Below are 21,649 nucleotides of genomic sequence, written 5' to 3' on the forward strand. Positions count from 1 at the left end.
GTGGTGACCCAACCCCACCCCGCTAGGTGTTGTCGGGCGCTGTGGGGCCCACCTTGATTTATATGTTTTATATCCTCGCCGTCCATACATTTTTCCAGCTTATTTTAGCACACTATTCCAAAAACCAAGCATATATGAAGCTCAAGTGGACCACACCACAAGAAACAGTGGTTATAATGACACATACCAAACCTTTCTAGGGCCCACCGTAATGTTTATTTTCTATCCAACCTTTTGACAAGGTCACACAGGGAGGATGAAAGAAAAACACAAATATTAGCCTGATCCAAAAATTTCGCAGCCGAAGATAAGTTTTTGATGGTGGGCTTGTAATCATTACTATTTCTGTGATGTAGTCTACTTGAGCTTTTGATCTGCCTACATGTTTGTCTCGTGCCATGTAATTATCTGGAAAAAAACAATGGAAAGGGTGGATAAACATGGTGGGCTCCACAGCGCCCATCACCACGCTGGGCCGCTTTGGTGAATGGTGCATCCCTTACCATGGGCCCACCTTGATGTATTTAACTCACATCCATTTCGTCCATCCGTTTTTAAAGCTTGTGTTCGGGAACGATTCAAAAAAAAAATTTTGAAGCAAAATCAAATCTCGGGTGGACCACACCGCAGGAAACGGTGGTGATTGACCATTAAAAACTTCTTATGGGCCACAAAAGTTTTGGATTAAGTTGATATTTGCGTGGTCTCTTTATCCAGGTTATTTTGACCTTATCAACAGGTTGGGTGGCAAATAAACATTCTCGTGGTCCCCAGGAAGTTTTCAACGGTGGATATTCAATCACCACTGTTTACTGCAGCGTGCTCCACCTAAGACTTTGATGTGCTTCTTTTTGGGATTTTGGCCTAAATTAACTGTCAGAATTGATGGACGGCGTGGATGTAACGTACATATATCAAGGTGGTCCCCACAGTCAGGGATCCACCGGATCTGCCCCTCCCTAGCTGGGTGCCGTGGTGTACTCGTGTTGAGGGCTTCTGATATCATGGTGGACGGAGGGAGAATTACCAGATCTTAAATGGTCCAGGGCGTGAATGGTAATGATGCAGTTCGATATTAACTATGCCTCCGTTGGTTCGGTAATCCAGACGGTTGAACTAATGAGCTCGGCACAGGAGAACAAATTTCTCCTAAACGAGATGGGGAGTTGATTGATACTCCGGCGCATAACTCTTGATAAGCAGTCACTTGGAAACGCTACACGTGGCATAATTTAAGGAAATTAAACCGATTAAATTGTCGTACCTACTGTTGATAAGTTATATTCCAAAAATTAGATTGGTCGAACATCTCCAGCCTTTGATTCGTGGTCACATGTTTCTTAAGTAAAAACATTAGATATTTTCATTTTTCCCTGTCCAATAAAATCAGATAATACAATAGTTAGATAATCAAATGCGCTTGATGTTTAACGCATTTAAACTTGTAGGGTTTAATTTGGATTATTTAATTTCAATTGTAACATGCAACGTATACAATCTTTAATTAATTTCTAAGTCTCCAAGTATCATCTGTCACACTCCAGAGTATCAAAGTTTTTCTCCAACGGCGTAGCCTATGCATCAACTTCGAATAGCTTAATGCGATACCGTTGGTACATGTAAGATGATGAACGGTCGGATGAATGGGACTCTACCACCCGATGGCCATAGAGACCCCACGCGGTAGGATTGATTGGCCAATGTCTGCTATTAGAGATGGGCCCTTGCGGATTTGAAAGTGGCTAAGTTGAACTTGGGACACATGGTGACAGGGCAGAACAGGATTTGATTGGCCAAGTACTATGTTGGAGATGGCCCAGTAAAAAACATGGACGTTGCTTGCTGGCCCTTGCTCCTGTGGTTGATGTCTGTGTCGACACAGAGACGCCCGTGAGAAATCGGATTCATCTATCAGTTTCTAAAGATCATAACAGGAAGGGCCTGTTTGCGAGCGTGGATTTGGAACCCAGTGGATTGGGAACCCCCTGAATTTGAAATCCTCCCGGCATGTTCGGCAATGCGAATCAACTTTAATCCAAAAGTAGCCATGTATGGTATATTTATGGGGGTTTAAATTTAATTACTAAATCAACTTTAATATATCTAATTAGTGAGGTATCTAATTTTTGACATGATAGTTGTGATAAGCCCACTGAAATATATGTTTTGTTTGAAATGATGAAATTCCAAGTCCCCGATGGGCCACAAGCACAAGATCATGTCTGGGTGATTAACCAACGATTTTTATTCATTGATTTACATGGACAATATTTGGACAGTGGTGATCATCATTAGTAGGCCATATGTCCAATAGAATGATAGTATAGTGACACACATGTTATACCTGCAACTATTGAAATGATTTTAGGTGTAATCTAAGCTCTCAATGTAGATTTCAAACCCCCTTAGAGAGGGGATTTGAAACGCGGAGGGGTTACTTACTTTATGCTACCAAACAATAAGAGGATCTTGAATTAGCAGTGCCAAACGACTCGAAGGGAGTCCAAAAAGCAGGTAGATTCAAAACTCGGATGGGCTATACCACAAGAAACAGCAGGGTTTAAATATCTACCGTTGGAAACTTTGTAGGGGTTATAGAAGTTTTGTATCGAGATGACACTTGCACCTACGTTTTTTCTAATTAGTAATAACCATACGAACCATTTGGATGGCACAAAAACATCATGATTGGCTCTAAGAAAGTTTCAAGGATGGGTATTTAGTATTTACATTCTACTTGTTTCTTGTTGGCAGCGTATGTGACTTTTAGGTTGGCCTATTTTTAGAATCTTGTGCTATTGTGGTCTTTTGAATTTGATTGACGTGCAATACTATATTGCAAAAGTTTACAAGCTTAGAATACTAGCTTAGTTATATGAGGTGGTGAATATAATCACTTAAAATTATTTACCAATTAATTTAATAAAGTGTGTTTTAGAATATAAGCTATAAAGATATAACTATATAAGGAAATAGTCCGTAACGAAAAATATAAAATGTTAATTGTGTGAGCACTAAACTAAGCATTTAGCATACAATCTAATCATGCATTTATAATAACCAATTCAAACACAAGCATAAATCGATTTACATATACAAATAATCACAAACACAATTATGTATGGTGACTTAGTTAAATCCATACTCTACTCTTAGATGACAAGCTCAAATTCGAGTTTTTTGAATTTTACCATCTCAATTTTTTCTACAAGTTCATCATTAACTTTTTAAATAGTTTTATATAAGTTCAGCATCAACCTTTATGGTCCTACATAAGGACCTATGTACACTCTCGTCGGAAGCTTAGTCAGAGACTTTAAGGAGTTTATATAGGCTCAAAAGTAATATATTGATTTTTTATAGGCTCACCACTAACGGATGCAGTCCTACACAATAACCCACGTATACTCCTGTTGAAGGTAGTCTTACACAATAACTTGATTGAATTTGAATTTCAAACTCTATACTGAAATCTATATGAGAAATGAGTATACAATTAACTCTAAATAAGCTCTTACAAATTTAGATGAGCCTTGTTGATAGCGCTTTCTTGAGATTTTTTATCAATCTTGATGTAGTTTCTCTTGTATTCTCCTGGTATTTAAAGTAGATCTTCTTCAGCTCATTTATTTGGCTACCTTGTAATGATATTCTTATTGAGAGTGCGGGGGTAATGGGAGAGAAATAGGTGGTAGAATCTCTTACAACTAGGTTATAATTGGTAACTAATAGGGATGCAACTAGACAAACATTTCACATGACGATAGACAAGGGATTTACCTATAAGGATTAGTGTCTAATCCTTAAATAATGCAAAAGAACATGTACATCTTCAAATAATATTTGGATTGCTCATTAGAATGATGAATCACATGGAAGATGCACATGCACTCAATGAATTAGAACATGGGAACAGTGGATAGGAGTTGTATGCATAGGGGCTCTAAAACTATGAAAAGTTCATATAATTTGCAAGGCCCGAGTGCCCATTTTATAAGAAAAGAGCTCGAACAGATCTTTAACAGCTAGTTGTCGGTTTGATTGATGGATCTGTCGATTCAATTTAACTCGAATTGACATTGTCAATCAAAATATCGATTTGATCGACACACCTCTGATTTAACTGTATAGCTCCATGGACAATTTTAGCCACTCTTCGACTGGATTGTTGATTCAACTGACAGAAGTTATCAATTCAACCTACAACCTGTCAATTCGACTTTTTAATTCAACTGCCTTCTGTCGATTCAACTTTCAATCCGATATACAATTGAATCTATGTATCCTTTAGTCCTCTATAAACCTCAATGATCAAGATCAATTTGATTCATAAGGCTATCCAATTGAATTACATACAGATGGATGTTTTGTGTCTAAATGAGTCACAAGTTTAGAGACACACCAAAGCACTTCAATACATAATTGTAATTTCATGCTTTAATGTTGCAAGTCTTCAAGTTGTTGAATGTCTGTCTTTCAATGTGAGCTCAACCGATTCGAGACATACAATCTTACGTTATTAATAAACTAAGACACTTACGGGACGGAGTAGATTTGTCAGGGGCATCTGTGCACCCGAATACCTTCCGATCATATGAAGTTGCATCCTTCAAACATGCTTTACATGGGATGTCTCTTGAGAATGGCACGTGGGCAATTAAATCTCACCATATTACGGGGATTGCCAACAACCCCAAATAAGAAAGTTCTCTGTGCAGAAACTAGGGGCTGTTTGATTTTCCATGTTCTATGCAAATCCCTGACAAATTAATAATTATTACCTTTTAACTTGGTTTGAAGTCAAGTGATTAATTCCACCTAAAAAATCAGTCAAAAAGTATTGACTTAAATTTTTGGACCTCACCATGATGTATATGATATATATGCATCGTCCATCTCTTTTATCAGAGCATTTTGGGGCATAGGCCGGAAAGTGAGGCAGATCCAACACCCAACTGGCCCACATAAAAGGAAACAGTGGCCTTAATTCATCAACAGTTTAAATTTGTTTCTTTCACTAGGCCCACATTGAGGTTTATTTGCCCTCTAGCTCATTTATGAGGTCACATAGACATAGATAACAGGCAAACACAAATATCAACTTAATCCAAAACTTATAAGGGCCGTAAGAAGTTTTTAATAGCAGGCATTCGATTCCCACTGTTTCATATGGTGTGGCTTACTTGAGCTTTGGATTTACTTCATTGTTAGGCTTGTGCCCTAAATTCAACTGGCATACTAAATGGACAGTATGGACAAGCCACATATATCACCATATGCCCCACATTTCACAAAATTTTAAAATTTAGTGTTAAAAAAGCAATCAATCATTGTCTGCGTTAAGAAAGATGCAGTAATTACCTATGTAGGCCATTACTGTTTGTTTCCTTATTTTTCTAATTTTTCCTCACCTCGCGTTAGGAAACGAGCCCAAAAATCAGATGGATCCACAACTCAACCAGATGGGGAAAAAAAAAAAAGGTGGGGAGGGAAAAACTCTAAGGGGATGCTTATGTGCCATCCTTACTAAGGTCATTTGCACTTGATTCGGAACTTAAGTGGCCTACAAATGTTTCAATCATGAGTGTTGGATCGTCACTGTCACTGTTTCCTGTCACGTGTAGCACTTGAGTTTTGGATTTACCTTAAGTTTGGGCTCATGTGATAACATGAGCTGGTAAATTGGATAGATGGGGTGGATTTATAGCAGACATCATGGTAGCCCTGTCTGGATCAGCATGTTCATGAGGTCGATGGTGGCAAGCATTCCTCCACCTAATGGATGATGCAAGGTGCCTATGCACTTAGACATAAGGAGTAAGTTGGATTCGGATTAGCTACTGACAGGTTGAGTAGCGAGACTTGCTTTTGAAGTCACATCACAAAGTTACGTGGGCTCCATTTTGATACACGTGTTGTATCCATACCGTCTATCCATTTGTATATCCGTTCAGAGAGATCATTTTAAAGCATTAGCCAAATAATGAAGCATATCCAAAGCATTTCAGTGGGGAGAGTGACGCCTGCCGTTGAAACCTTCTTAGAGTCCACCACGATGTTTGTTTGAGATCCAACCTGTTTGTCAATTAACACTGCAAATATCAGCTTGATAAAAAACTTATGTGGCTCCTAGAAGCTTTTAATGGTAGGTGTCCAATCCCCACTGTTTTTTTGTGGTGGTTTGGATTTGACTCATCCTTTGGCTCATGCCCTGAAATAATCTCTCGAAATGGATGAATGGTGTGTATACAACACAAATTATGACAAGCTCCTGGTGATGTCACTTTAGCTACGAGTTACTCTACTCGGCCTATAGCTAATATGCCTCCTAAGTTCTTATCGGTGGAAGTCACATGGGGCCCACATAGATTATCTTGAAGAACTCATTTCCTTCATCAATTTTTAAAGATCAAACTAGGACAATAATCCAAAATAAGGCAAATAGAAAACTCAAGTGATCCACATCACACTGAACAAGTGGGATCGAACGCCACCATAAACTTTGTGGGGGCCACAAGTCTATCAAGATGATGTTCTGCGTATAGTTTATCTCATGGTAATAAAGCTAGGAACAATTCAGATGGCATATGAAATTTATGGTCAGCTCCAATAAGGTTTCAACAGTGGAAGTTTTTGTTCTTACCGTCTCATGCGGTATAGCTTGTCAGAGATTTGAATCTCAGGGGTTGTTCTGATGCCTGCAAAGTTATTAAGTTGTGATCTGATTATAAGTAATTTGATTACCAAGTATAAAGAATTTAAAGGCCGTCTTGTTCGGCTTTAAGATATAATTTGATTATAAAAGAACATTTGTCTATATTTGGATAATTTAAAATTTATTTACAACTTGTAAGTAGGTATTCACTTGCAACATCGCTTGGAATAATAAATACTTTAAAAATAACCAAATGACATATAAAATCTTCATGTAACATAAATAATTAAGGCCAACTTAATAGAAACTGTGGCTGATTTTTACAGTAGATAAATCATTTGGTGTAACACATAAGTGAGTCTATTAATTCAAACACAATACTAAATTTTAACAACCCTGTTATATATGAGAAGTTTCAACCCTGGCAATAATGATTGATAGAGGAGGAGATTTGTCTTTTTCTTATTCCTCTTTTGTTGTGGGTCCTTAAACAGTGAAAGATGATATGCAACTCTTCTTAATATGAAAATTTTCTAAAAAGTACAACCATTGTATGGAATCCCTTTAGTTGTAATATAAGACATGAGCTTTTCTTTATGTTTCAAATTACAGTTGCAATTTAAAACACACCTTTTCTTATGTTTCAAATTGGTGCTACAATTTGATTGGCATATAGACTCATTCAAATGCCCCTTAATCTAATTACCTATAAACAAATTTCCACTTAAAGACTTTACAGGCATCGAGACGTCCCCTTACTGACTTTATAAATTCTGTTATTTTTTATGCAAAAATCTAGTCTACCCTTTTGAGACCCTCGAGTACCTGCACATGAAGAATACAAAGGAGACCCTGGCTAGAGCAGGGGACCCTCAAATGCCAAAGTCAGGCTAGGATTTGGGTCTAGTAGTATCAAAGAGTTTTGGGTGAAAGATTATGCGCACATTTTATCGTAAATAAATCCTCTATTTATAAGGCAAGAATTGATTATGTGGATAGAGACGTTTCCTGAATTATAGGCGTGCATTCAGCGGACATCTCTCAACCGTTTCGCGCGATCTTTAGTGAAGATAACATCAAGTGGTCAAACACCGAGAAAGTTAAGGTAGATGGTCGAGGTTGTCCTGGAGGCCGAGGTTGAGGCCCAAGTCGATGTCTATCTCCATGGCCGAGGCCGACCTCTGAAGTTTGTCTTTGTTCATTTCTGGTTGTCTGATCAATCCAATTTTATCTATAACAATAGTCTCCTTACTTTTAAGCATTCTTTAGAAGCTTGGGAAGTAAGTTGGCATGAATTGACAGTGTGATGTTTTGCGTGGAAGAGGTTAAATAGGGTAGAGAGTTTGTAGATTGTGCATTGTAGAGTAAATAGGGTCAACCCATGGCAGCAAGCCAGGCACTTCTTTCCCTTTGAGAGAGGGAAGGTAGTTAATTAGTTGGTCGATGTAGAACTAGTAGGTCACGCAGTGTAAAGAATAGGAGGGACTTTTTCCCTTCAATTAAGGGAAGTCCCGATATCTTAGATAATCGAAATTTGAAAGAAGTTCTCTTCTCCTAACCTGGGGAAGTTCTTTCATTGTCAGTTAGTGGAGGAGAAACGGTAGCAGTATCGTAGGCACATTCTTTCCTTTTAAAAAAGGAGGTCACCCTTGTTGAGTAGATTAGTCAGTCGACGCACTGCTGGTCGGAGGACCTGTTGAGTCCCCAGGAGTAGTAGATTTTAAAGCGTTCAACATCACATGGGCATGGTAAGAGCTCACCCACCCATGCCTTATAATTGATACGTCCCTTGGTATTTGATGTCGAGGCTGGAGTTGACCGATGAGCCTTACTACTGAGCTTGGTTAATTAGTTCATCTCGGTCATCAGGTTTCCTTACTCAACTCAGCTTCTTTTAGTATCTGCTCTAACTTTGTGGTTAAGTGAGTATACCGATGGAAGTGACTTTTTATATATCAATTGGTATGCTAGCCTCGGTCTTGGTTGCCCTCTTTATTTCTCTTTGCGTTAACGGCAGAGTGCTCCCTTTATTCCCTCCGCTTCCTATCCTCGACCGAGTTGTTTCATCTTCGAACAGCTCTCTGTGAACTAAAGAGCTCATCGGCATTGGAATATTTTTTTAGTTCGGTTAAGTAGGTCAGCGAGAATAGTCAGTGAGTTCTTACCAATAGAGAATATGAACTTTCCTTGTTTGAGGCCGGCTACCATGGTGGTCAAAACTATTTGGTTGAAAGAATCGTCAACTTGGATAACTTCGGCGTTAAAACGGATGAGGTAATCTCTTAACATCTTGTCCTCCCTTTGCTTGATTATGAGAAGATGAGTTGATGAGTTCTTTCTATCTCTCCAACCGATAAACTATGTGAGGAAGACTTTGTTGAGCTATGAGAATGAATCGAATGACCTCAACTTCAACTGCTTGAACCACTGTCGGGCATCTCCCGATAAGGTCAAGGAGAATGCTCAACACATCACGGGGGTCGAGGCGCCATGAAGCTCCATCCAGGCTCCAAAGGGCTCGAGGTACCCAACCAGGTTCGTGGTTCCAGAACAAGGGTCATCTACGGCATCCATAACTTTGGTGAAAGCGGAGATGACATAATGTCGTCGGTGAACGGTGGTTTGATTTCTCCTAATATGACCTCTATCGAGGTCGGTACTTGGGCACAATAAGCTTGTCCGATGTTACTAATCTACCTTCTAATTTTTTCGAGCTCTGCCTCCCAATGGCTCTTGTTATCGGCCACTGCTTCGGAGACTTTTCCACAACTCTTCCTCTTTAGCACGGGGCACAGGTCGGAGTCGAGCGTGATTGCCCTTAAAGTGTGGGAAAGGCCTTGGGCTGGCAATTCAAGGCATTACTTTTTTTTTTTTTTTTTTGCAAATTGACCAGTGCCTGAGGTGGTGTAGTGGTAGCACCCTCATATGCATTGTAACTGGGGGTGGATTTTGTCACTCCAGGAGTAGCATGAGTTGATCCATATTTTTATTCAGGGCTTTGACTCGATTATCCAAGGAGACTAATCGACTGTCCCAAGTGCGAGATTGAGGAGTGAGAGCTGGGGGAGTAGAGTCAGCCCATTGTAGGTAGGGCCGTGCACCTTGCTTCGCTAACGATTCAGGAAGAGCTGTGATGGTTGTAGTAGATGATTCAAGAAGAGCTCGGATGACTACAATAGATGATTAAAGAAGAGTTGGAATGACTGCAGCAGATGATTTAGGAAGAGTTGAGGTGGCTACAACGATGACAGAGTTTTTTTCTTTCCTTTCACCATCGTGGTTTTTTGGTAAAGCGCAATTTTGACGTGGTTTCCACAAACAACACTAAATTATTGATGTAACAAATCTAATTCATCCTTCTTAGACCCTCTAGTACTTGCACATGAAGAAGACAAATGAGTCCCTGACTATAATAAGGGACGACCGGATGCCAAAGTCAAGATAAGAATCTGGGTTTTACAGTATGATGTGTTTTGGGTGAGAAATTATGCATACCTTTCACCATAAATATGTCTGCTATTTATAGGTCAAGAGTTGATTACATAGGTGGAGATATTTTCTGAATTGTAGGCATGTGTGTAGTGGACATCTTTTAACTGTTTCATGCGTTCTCTAGTGAAAATAAGATCAAGTGGTTGAATTTTCAAATAATCGAAGCGGATGGCCGTCGAATTTCCATAAAGTCGAGGCAAATGGGCAACGCTGACCTGACCGAAGATGAGGTCTATTGCTATTGCTGAAGCCAACCTCTGAAGTTTGTCTTCGCTCGTTCCGGTTGTCTAATCAGTATAATTTTACCCATGACTTACGGTCCTCAGAAAACTGATCTTTAAACTGATCTTTAGAGAACTAATGGACGTAGTGGATTTTTTACACGCATATCCGTGGCCCCCACATAGCTTCCAACCACAGGAATTTCCGGAGGCCGGGAGCACGGACAGCGTCTTCGGGTCAGATCTTCGGTTTACCAGTTTTGCTTCCATGGATTACTCAGAGCGTCCCTGTAAAAACGGCACAGAGGAAATGCCATGCGCACGCGCTTGGCTGCACGCGCCAAAGACGAGCGCTCCACCCTTGCCCACGTGGTGCACTTGTATTAGATCACGTACGTTCATTGCATGGAAAACACAATGAACGCCGTAGATCAACAATCAAATCAGCCCATCTCTCAGTTTTACCAAACATCCGAATTTACCACGAACCAATGGCTATCCTTTCCCAATAATCATTTCTGAGTTTACACATGATCCACGCCATAAAATGGACCAGAAGAATATACTATCTAAAAATAAACTGTGAATCCCGCCTGATGAACGGTTCAGATCTCCAATATTTGTCCCTCGTCGACACCGGTAAGGCACTTGTTTTTTTTACCGCCTACGAGTGCATCTCAGCATCTCCGTGAAGTCCTACGCGGCTATTTCTGCCATTTTAAAGATTTACAAAGGAGAGTTTCGTAAGTCATCATTCCATTGCCCTAGTCCAGGCCAATTTCCCCTCCCGCCAAGCTCTCAGGATTTAAGCCAGGTTTATATTTAAGACTGCATTTCTATACCCTTCTCCATTATCCGCTTGCTCCAGCCAATTCTTCCACACCTTTCTCCTTCCCTCCGTCTTCCCAGAAAACCCTAGAAAAAATCGAACGGTCAAGATGAGCTACGCTGCATTCAAGATGATGCACTGGCCCACCGGCATTGAGAACTGCGCTTCTGGATACATCACCCATTCCGCTGCGGATTTCCCTACTCAGATCCCTCCCAGCCAATCCGACGATCTCGAACCCGAATGGCCCGCCAAGCGACCGATCGGCCCCGTCCCGAACCTCATCATCACTGCTGGGAACGTGCTCGAGGTCTATCTCGTCAGGGTCCAGGAAGAAGACGGCGGAACTTCTCGGCCTCCTGGCGAAGTCCGTCGCGGTGGCATCATGGCTGGCGTCTCTGGCGCCTGTCTCGAACTCGTTTGCCATTACAGGTAAGTTCCTTCCTAACGTTTCAGCGCTCTTGCATGAATTGTCAGCTGCAGATTGTAATGAAAATTATGGATGCTTTGCTAACATGGGAAACTACTGAGAAGATTAGTCTGCACTGCTGCGACACTAGTTCTTGCATATCCATGTTTCTCAAGCAGATTTTGGCATTTGTTCCTGCCTTTGTGGACTTTTAGGCTTTGTTTGGATGCTCAATTGAGTTGAATTGTAATGCTTCTGTTCAATAAAATGGAAATGACCTAAATGGGAGTGGCCTCAGTTCTTTCATAATGAGGGACTAAACCCCAAACATCAATTCAGATTTTTCCGAGTGCAACTTGAAACACATTGAATTATGATCGGAACTGGGTCTACATTATGAAGTAAAATGGTTCAATCTCCGTCTGAGTCATTTCTTTATATTCAACTGAATTATTGCAATTTGGTCCAACAACGCATCCAAATGCACCTTTAGAGCAGCCCACTGGATGTTCCAGTGTTGTTCCTTGGATGTATTCCGGAAAATTATTCTGACACAGAATTCATAGACAATGCCGACCTGTTCAAGAAAATGTGACATTTATGTAAGTTTCCAATGCTAGTCCCTGACTAAGTTTTTTATTTTTATTTTTTAATTTTTTCTTTTAATGAAAAACCAGCTTTATTAAAAATCAAAAGTATATTTCAAAACAGAAAGCATTAAAAACAACCTAACCCAGCTCAACAAACAAAACCAAAATCACAATCCGAAACCCACTAAATCCCCAACAGATGAATCGCCATCCCCAAGCTGAGGCGGAACGAGCATCCTCAACAACAAAAAGCAGAGCCATAGCACCATTTTTAGCCAAACTCCGTGCTTCCCAAGTAGCATCCTTGGGGACATGAGAAAGGAATGACTCGAGCTTATTGCAGAAGTATCAGATTGAGTAATGAGTTATTGCCCATGCCTTTTCTATTGTGAAAATGGGCTTTTGCCTCTCAACTACCCTAGCTTACAGCCTCCTTATTGATTTGACTCTCTATTGACCTAAATAGGCAACTTCTTCTCCGTTTTATAATCTGGTATGTATTTTTTTGAGAGGTAATGATTACTTTATTAAAAAACAGAAAAACAGAAAAACAGAAAGAGGGGATAACTCCTGCTGAGATAGCGAGATGAATCCCCTTGCTTACAGAAAAAGATTACAACCCTTTAAGTTAACAAAAATGGAAGCCCATTTTGCAATATAATGCTGGACTCTATGTACTACAAACTCCGCCGAATTGGAAACGCTGTTAAAACACCTCCCATTCCTTTCTTCCCATATAGACAACCAAACTGCCAGGAGGGCCATTCTCCAAACTGTATTCTTTTCCTTGCCTAAAGAAGAACCATGCCAGGCTTGGAGTAGCCGTTTTGTTGAATCAGGAGAAGCCCAGGAAGTATGAAATGATTTTAAGATTGCTGACCAAACGCTGTTGAAGAAAGGGTAGTGTATAAACAGGTGGTTAACTGATTCTTCATTTGCCATACAACAAAGACAGGCGTTTGTGATGGTCATTCCCTTTTTTCTCAGATTATCGATTGTCAGAACCTTCTTCTTGCCAACCAACCAACCAAAGGCTGCTATCTTTGGAGGAACTTTGTATTTCCACACCTGAGCAGTCATTGAATCTACTGAAGAGGAGTATTGCTGCTGAGGGAACTATATAAGGATGCAATCGAGAATTTCCCAGATCTATCTAGTCTCCACACTAGCCTGTCTACGCCCAACTGATCTGGCTTGCAACTGTTGATACACCAAAGGAGAGCCAAGTATTCTTCAATCTCTCAGTCTTGTAGATTTCTGCGGCATATGGGATTCTATACAATTTCTTCCCCACTTATAGAGTAGCAATCCGCTACCAAAATGTCTCGCTTTGGGGCAAGATGAAAAATATTATGAAAGCCCTCTTTTAGCGCCGCTTCCCCCACCCATATAACTTCCCAACATCGAATGTTGTCTCCTTTTCCTATGTCAAAACCAATACCTTTGAGAACGTCCTGTTTCACAGATAGGATATCTTTCCATGGGGAAGAGGCTCTATAAACTGAAGAGTCCTTGGTCCACCATCCACCCATTGCTCGGCCATATTTACTCTTGATTAGTGAATTCAATAGTTTCTCATCTTCCGTTCCAAGCCTCCAAATCCATTTACCGAAAAGTGCCCGATTCATCCTTTTAAGGTCTCTGATTCCCGCACCACCCTGTTGAACGTGCTTGCAGACCTCCTTCCATTCAACAAGATGGAATTTCTTCTTCTCTTCTTGCCCATGCCACAGGAAGTCATGCCTTAGTTTTTCAAGAGTTGCTAGGACCGAAGGTGGACATTTAAAGGGGACTATGACTTTGTCCCATAGATACCTAGGGGGCTTGCCTATACATAGGGGAAGACTAACAAAAGTGGTAGGCAAACTTCCTATGGAGCATTCAAAGAAATCAGCAAACTTACGTAATTCTTCTTCCTCCATATTCATGCCAAACATCTTCGATTTTTCGAGATTAACTTTGAGACCTGAAGTTGCCTTGAAACATCGGATTATAGTACGCATGTTGCTGATTTTATCGAAATCTGCCTCATAGAATAGAAGCGTGTCGTCAGTGAACTGGATGTGGGATATCTGATTGCTCATTCCTTTGACCCTGAAGCCGCTTATGATACCTTTATCTTGACCTTTTCTCAACATTCTGGAAAGGGCTTCCCCAACAATTAGAAAAAGAAAAGGGGATAGGGGATCCCCTTGACGAAGACCTTTGGAGGCACTGAAGAATCCTTTCAGGGATCCGTTACGTAAGACTGAGAAGAGGGTGGACCCAACGCATTCCCCCATCCAACCATTCCACTTCACCCTGAAGCCCATACGATGCAACATATATTGGAGGAAATTCCAATCCACGTGATCATAAGCATTCTCTATATCAAGCTTGCAAAGAAGACCCTTCGAGCCAGATTTATGGCTCGAATCCAAACATTCCTAAGCAATGAGAGCAGTATCAATTATTTGCCTACCCGGAATAAATGCGCTTTGATTATCAGATATGATGTTGTCCAACACCCTTCTCAGCCGAGACGCCAAAACTTTTGCCAAGATTTTATACGATCTGGTATGTATTTTTAGGCACATTGTTTGCAGAAAAGATGACAATTTTTTTCTCAATAATTGGAATATTTTTGTGCATTGGCCTATTTGGTCAGGGAGTGTACCAAGGACTCAATTATCCCACAGGGAGGTATCCATAAGAGTTTAAGTGCATAAAAAAGAACGATGCTCATAGGTGTTGAAAGGAGATGATGGACTGTGAGAGTTGTGTATAGGAGGAATTATAGGGTCCTTTTGATCAGTAAACGTATAGTTTCTGATGTTCGCAAACCTGAAGGATTCCATAGAAGTTGTCCATAGTTTGATGATTTGAACTTTCGATGTGAGGGTCCCCACTTTGGGTGGGCTGCCTAAAAAGCCTTCCAGATCAGGGGATCATACCCCTTCGTTTAGTGCCCTACATAGCCATAGTTTGGTGATTTAAACTGTTGATTTGATGGTCCCAACCTTGGGTGGGCATTCCTAAAAAATCTTCCAGATCAAAGGATCATGCCCCTTCGGTTAATGCCCTACACATTGATGGTTAAGGAGAAAAATGTGACGACAGGCTACAATCAATGAAAATAGGCCGACTATCAGAGGGTTGGGATCTTCAGCCATGGATGAATTCGGGGAATTTCCTATCCGAAGCAGGCTGCATCAGATCAATGATCTTGATCATTGTAGCATGGCCTCACGCTAATCCTGTCTGCTATCTAACTGTTTGTTTACTGATGAGCAGGACCCTATAATTCTTCTGTGGATAGATAAGCACCTGTTGCTGACTTTACAGTTGGTGTCAAGTAGGGGCTGATTGTCCTCTAATCCATTGATAGCCTCAAACAACACAAATCTGCAACTGGAATAGAGAACTAAGAAGGAACTGACTCTTGAATTATTCAAACTTACAGAAAAGAAGAAAATTCTCTAGAAGTCTCGAAATCCAATAATAAAATGAAAGAAATTGCCCTTGAACACATGCCCACAAATAGTATTTAAACCCCTAAACAAACCTAAATTCTCATTAGATTTTAGCCTTTTGTTTATTCTAATTTCAGCTATCTATGCTCCTATATATAAAACCCTAAATGAACTCCAAACAAAAGAAGCATTATGATGTGTTACTGTACCCGATATGCATTGGTACTGTTGGGACAGTGAGTGCTTGTATACATGCATGCTTGAAGAATCTGACCCGATTTAATTGGATCAGGATCCAGGATTCAGGCCTAGTTAATAATCTGGTCAGATTCTGGTCCACATGTCGTTTTGGGCACCCTTATACGATATTTTTAATTTTACATTATATTTAATGATACTTCAATACTTGGTACTTGAAAAACCATACACAGACTATGTGCCTGAGTTCAGATCCAGAGTCCCAGACCTGATCCTAAGCCTGGAAACAATTCCGGATATAAACCCCATTCTAGATCTAATTTGTGCTCAAAACTAGACTCAACAGGGTTGATAGGATACTTGGATCCAATTGGATTCTCCAATACCTCACATATGTTATCCGAACCTGGCAAGACCTGAATCTGGTTCCATTTGCAAGGTCCGGATATGCGCAGACCAATATTGGACCAGAACCTGACCAATTGACAGCCCTAGGTGCTCTAGCATGTCTCTTTTTACAAAATAGGTGACAGACCCTCCATCTCTCACTTGTTTGGGTGTAGGTCCATAGTTAGATGCATCAACTTTACAGATTTGCTTTTGCTTGCATGAAAACTATTATGAGTGTTAATGACTGATTGACTGTGTACAGTCCATGCGGATTACTGTTGTTCTTAAACATGCAATGGAGAGAAAGAGAAGATAAAATGAGAGAAACGAAGAGGAGAAAGAGAGGGGATTGCGATAACCTCCATACGCTCCCACCTTTATTCTGTATTAGATCAGGGCTTCACTAATTAATGTAAAATCACAAGTATGCCCACCACCATTTAAGTCATTGTAGTACATCAGTCCATGGGCCTAAGACTTAACCCAACACATATTTAGGCCCATAAACCAAATAAAATCACATAAGAACTGAAGTTGGCCGACTTGACCACGCGTGTGACACGTGGGACCACATGTGTGATCAATATAGGCCATCAACAACTATAAATATATAATAAGGGGTCGTATGGTTGTACGACCCATCTAGTCTTTAGCTTTGTTCATGTTTCCCTTTGTTTAGTTTACTAAGTGCAATTAATATGCACATGTCATATTGTAATTGAGGAATGTTTTTGGGATTTTTGCTTTTTTAACTTAATAGAAAAAGGGGGAGAGTAGGGATGTACAACCCTAGGTTTTTCTCTCTATATTCTCTTTTTTCTCATCTCCATCTTCCTCTTTTCAATTTACTTTCACTTCTAAAAAACTCTACATGGTATCCGAGTGGGTTTCATTTTGATTTACATCACTCTCTTCTCTTTTATCTCACAATTTCTTCTTTTTCTTTTTCTCTTTGCCTTTTCATATCTCCCTTGTGCTGAAAGTTCTCCGAAACTCATGATTTTTTTTTTTTTTTTTGGTGTTTCGGGCCTTTGTGATGGTGTTTGTGTTTGAGTTTCTAGTGTGTCAGGGTACAAGGATTTTGTTACATTTTTTGTTGATGGTTTTTTAAGAATGGTGTGATTTTATTTAATGAAAGACAGATCTAACTGTTCTCTATTTTTAAGATCTTTCATATGGAAACATAGAATCAATTTAACTCCAAAGTGTGTGTTTCATTCAAATAATGCTAAGGAGTAGAGTATATATCCAATTCTCTATGCTTGTATCAATTTGAAAGTGGTATTTTGTATCAAACATCGTGTGCCCATGCTCCACAATAAAATGGTGTTGTAGAACGGAAAAACCATCATTTGCTTAAGGTGACACGCACCTTGTTGATTCATATGAATATCCTAAAAAGTTTTTTGAGTCATGTAGTTTTAATAGCATGCTATCTGATCAATAGAATGCCCTCCATTATCTTGATGGGTCAGTCACCTCATGCAATTTTGTTTCTAGGTGTTCCACTATTCTCTTGTTCTCCTAAGGTTTTTGGGTGTGTATGTTTTGTTCATTAGTTGGAGTAGGACCATGATAAATTTGACCCTAGAACAGTTCAAATGCATTTTTCATAGGTATTATAGAGCAAGGGGGTTACAAGTGTTATGGTCCTCACCTTCAAATACAATTTATTTGTGCTAATGTTACCTTCTTGAGTCCACTCTAGTTTTCTTATATGAAGGTAGATAGATCTCCTGACTTGGAAGCTTCACCAGCCTATTCCTGTTGGAGAAGACACCACCCAATCGCCTCTTTCTACTAGTTCACTCATTCATGCTGTCGAGTCTATACTCATACTCACTCACAATGAAAATGAGGAGATAGTGCCGTCAACTATGATGGCCCATCCACCACATCTTCTTTCGACCCTATTCATTCAATCACTTCATCCATATCTTCTGATCCATCTGATCTCCCTATTGCTCAGGGGAAAGGTGAGCACGCATATGCCGATCATTCTATTTCCAAATTTGTTTCTTTTCGTTATTTTCTGTCTTCGTTAATTTGCCGTCTTTGTCATTTCATTATGTTTCTAAGTCATATAAAGAAGTCACATAAGGGGTGGTACACGCTACAGAAGAAGAGATGGTTGTACTTTATCAAAATGACACTTGGGAGCTAACTAGTTGTCTAGCCAGTAAACATACCGTTGGGTATAGGTGAGTGTATACTATTAAATTTAAGCCTAATGGCATATTTGTGGGAGGGAATTTGGTTGTGTGGAAGAGTAAAAAAACGGAGTGTTGTAGGCCGATCAAGCATTGAAGCAAAACGTAGGGTGATTGCTCATACCACCTGAGCTCGTGTGAATTAAGAAACTATTGCAAGAAATGGGTTTTGTAGTGAACCTACCAATGCAATTTTTTTGCGATATTCAAGTAGCCTCCCAGATTGAAAATAATCTAGTTTATCATGAGAGAACCAAGCATATTGAAGCCGATTGTCATTTTATATGCGAGAAGGTTTCTAATGGTGAAACTTCTATGCTATATGTTTGGTCTCAGCCCTCAGGATCAACTTGCTAATGTGTTCACAAAAGCTCTTGGCTGCAATCAATCTGCACATATTGATTCCAAACTAGGCATTGCTGACATTTATGCTCAATCGCTACGGAGGAGCATAGTCTTTGGTGGGTAGTGGTGGCTATGAAGTACGGAACAGGGCCGGGGGTTTGGTGGATAATGACTCATCTAGGTATAAAGCTTTGGGTTTTTGGAAAGTGGTGTTGTTGGTTGCTCAAAAGTTTAGGCTAGGCACTTCATTCACGATGGGGGGAATAGCCGTTGTTTTGAGAATAGGTCGGACCCGGTGGATCGGTTATTTTGGAAGTCGATGTCTTGGGTGGTTGAGTGTGCTCTGGATTCAAAGATTTGAACGCTTGTGTCTTATTGACCTTATGGGCCTATATCTTTCTCCTCTGTTATTTTTTATTTTTAAATTTTTAATTTTTTTTTCTCTCTTTTTGTTTGCTTTTTGTGCCGCTTTTCAGAAAAGTCGGTAACCTTTCAAAAAGAAGAAGAGGAAGAAGACATCTATGATGCTCTAGCTTGAAGGGGTGTGCTAATGACTGTGAGTGTGGGCTGTATGATTTACGGGCCACGTAGATAATTTACTAAGTGGTTGTACAGTCACACAGCTCATCTAGTCTTTAGTTTTGTCCATGTGTCCCTTTATTTAGTTTATTAGGTGTGCTTATTATGCATATGTCATATTGTAAGTAAGGGATGTTTTTGGCATTTTTTGCTTTTTTGATTTAAGATAAAAAGGGAGAGAGTAGGGACATACAACCTTAGTCTTTTCTCTCTCCATTCTCTTTTTCTCATATCCTTTCTTTCTCTTTTCTTTTTCTTTTTCACTTTTAGATAACTCGTCAATGAGAAAGGCACCCTCCTCCTCCCGGGGCTGTTCAATTGAACTTCGATGTCATTTTTTTAAGAGAGATCAGTTAGGGAGCTTGGGATTCATAATGGAATGGTGGAACGGTATTCATATAGGTGACCCTAAGTAATTGGGATCAGTGTTTGTGATATCGATAATATCGACTGATATTATCAGTATCGCACCTCCCCCAATATGAAACCCCCAGGAAGTAGCTGAAATTTTTTGTGTCGACGATATTATTGTGATATATCGCATTGTATCAACGATATATAGATATAATGGATATATAAGGATGTATTGATGATGGTATCGTTGATACATTGATACTAATAGTGTATTGCGAAGTGAGCTGAAAAAAATCGGAAAATTTAAAAAAAAACCCTTACAAAATTGCTTTTTTTTTTGGGTCAAATCTTCCACTTCTAATCCATTCTTGAGGTGAATCTAACCAACCCTTTTCGATTATTTGGAGAAAAACCAGTTTTTTCTTTAATTTACAGAAATCAAGATTGGATAATAGGTGGGTTGATTATCAAATGACAAATGGTGAGTTATTTTATGTTATTATTATTATTATTGTTGTTGTTGTTGTTGTTGTTGTGTATAAATCACCTGGAATCAGTAGAACTAAGATGAAAATTCTTGATTTTTTTGCATGCTTAATCATGGATTTCAATCTCTGATTTGAGAATTTGAGGAAAGTGGGGGAAAATTTGGTTAACTAGGAAAATTAAAAATTTCTCCCATTTCAGCCATTTGAATTGCAATGAGTGGAAAAATCACGTTAGACATGTTGGAGGTTGATCTAGAGATTGACGGAGGTTTGTGGATTTTTTGAAATTTTTTATTTAAAAATACAATTTTGTTTTTTTCAAAAAATCCAGTTTAATAAGTGGTCATTTAGCCTTAATTTGCAGGTGTTTACAAGCGTTGGCTGATATTAATAATTTAATATTAGTTGCACTCTAATTTGTGACTTTGGGGAGATCAGGAAAAATCAGAAATTTCCTCCATTTTACACATTAGAGTGCAATTAGAGTATGGAAAAATCATCAATTCTACTTTTTCTTTTGCTTTTGAATGTATCGCGTATGTTTTCATACGTCTTCTTAGATTTATAAATGATATGAATTGATTTTGAATATAGCTGCACCACCTCTGTCAAACAACTCATAGTTTCGGACCCTATACAAAGGAAATCTATTATGTGCACTCGTTTTTTGTGGTCTTTTAATTTTTTTGTGTATTGATGTCTTTTTTAACATCCCCTGAAGTTCCATTGAAAAATTTAACCAATTTCCCCATGTTTCCCAAAACACCGAAACACTACGTGGTACATATAATATTTCCAATGTGATAACCGATATGTTTTCGTATCCAAAGGTGAGATACATCCCTCGATACTGCTATGGAAAACATTGATTGGGGTAAAGTTTAAATGATGATGATGATGATGATGATGGAATTGGGGAGCTTGTGGCTGTAAGGATGATAAAGCAGTAAAGTTCTCTTTTCCATCTGATTATGGTCAAAGTCTACTTGAGCGGAGGCCTATGGCTCTTCTTTTTGGAATTTGTATCATTATGGCTTCTTTTATGGGAAATTGGTTGTTGAATGGGACTCCTTAGATATGGATCTAACAAGCTAGTAGGGGTTATAATTTTCCTTGAGAACATTACTCACAAATTTTAAAAATGTGTTGGAACCTCAATATTTTTCCTTTCATCACATGCATAGATAACAAAATGTTCATGCACATAAGTTAGCATGGAGTGAATATGGTTGTTTGGTAAAATGTTAGTGGGGAACTTGTCGTGGCTGGCTCCTTGGTTCTGTCTTTATCTTTTCTTCTCTTGTATAGCTTTTCTTTTCAGTACAATTCTTTTTCTTACTGACAATGAAAAGAAAAATTCTATGTTATTGTTTGATAAGAACTCATTGCAGCGGACACTGCAAAAGAATCTTACTTAAAAGCATATTGGTGCCTTTA

The 21,649-nt window shown here is 39.4% G+C and overlaps 1 protein-coding gene across 3 annotated transcripts in view; it reads left to right on the plus strand.

The window, feature by feature from the left end:
• Positions 1 to 11,109: 11,109 nt before the first annotated feature.
• The window catches only part of LOC131233441 (cleavage and polyadenylation specificity factor subunit 1), a 75,343-nt gene continuing 64,803 nt past the window's right edge, over positions 11,110 to 21,649 (plus strand). For all 3 annotated transcript variants that reach the window (XR_009165245.1, XM_058230147.1, XM_058230148.1), the window contains exon 1: positions 11,110 to 11,629. Coding sequence is in view for 2 of the 3 variants with exons in the window: in XM_058230147.1 (XP_058086130.1) it covers positions 11,307 to 11,629 (323 nt within the window). In the remaining variant the exon portion in view is untranslated. The remainder of the gene's footprint in view (positions 11,630 to 21,649) is intronic.

This window comes from Magnolia sinica, chromosome 18 (genome assembly GCF_029962835.1).
Source record: "Magnolia sinica isolate HGM2019 chromosome 18, MsV1, whole genome shotgun sequence".
Taxonomy (NCBI): domain Eukaryota; kingdom Viridiplantae; phylum Streptophyta; class Magnoliopsida; order Magnoliales; family Magnoliaceae; genus Magnolia; species Magnolia sinica.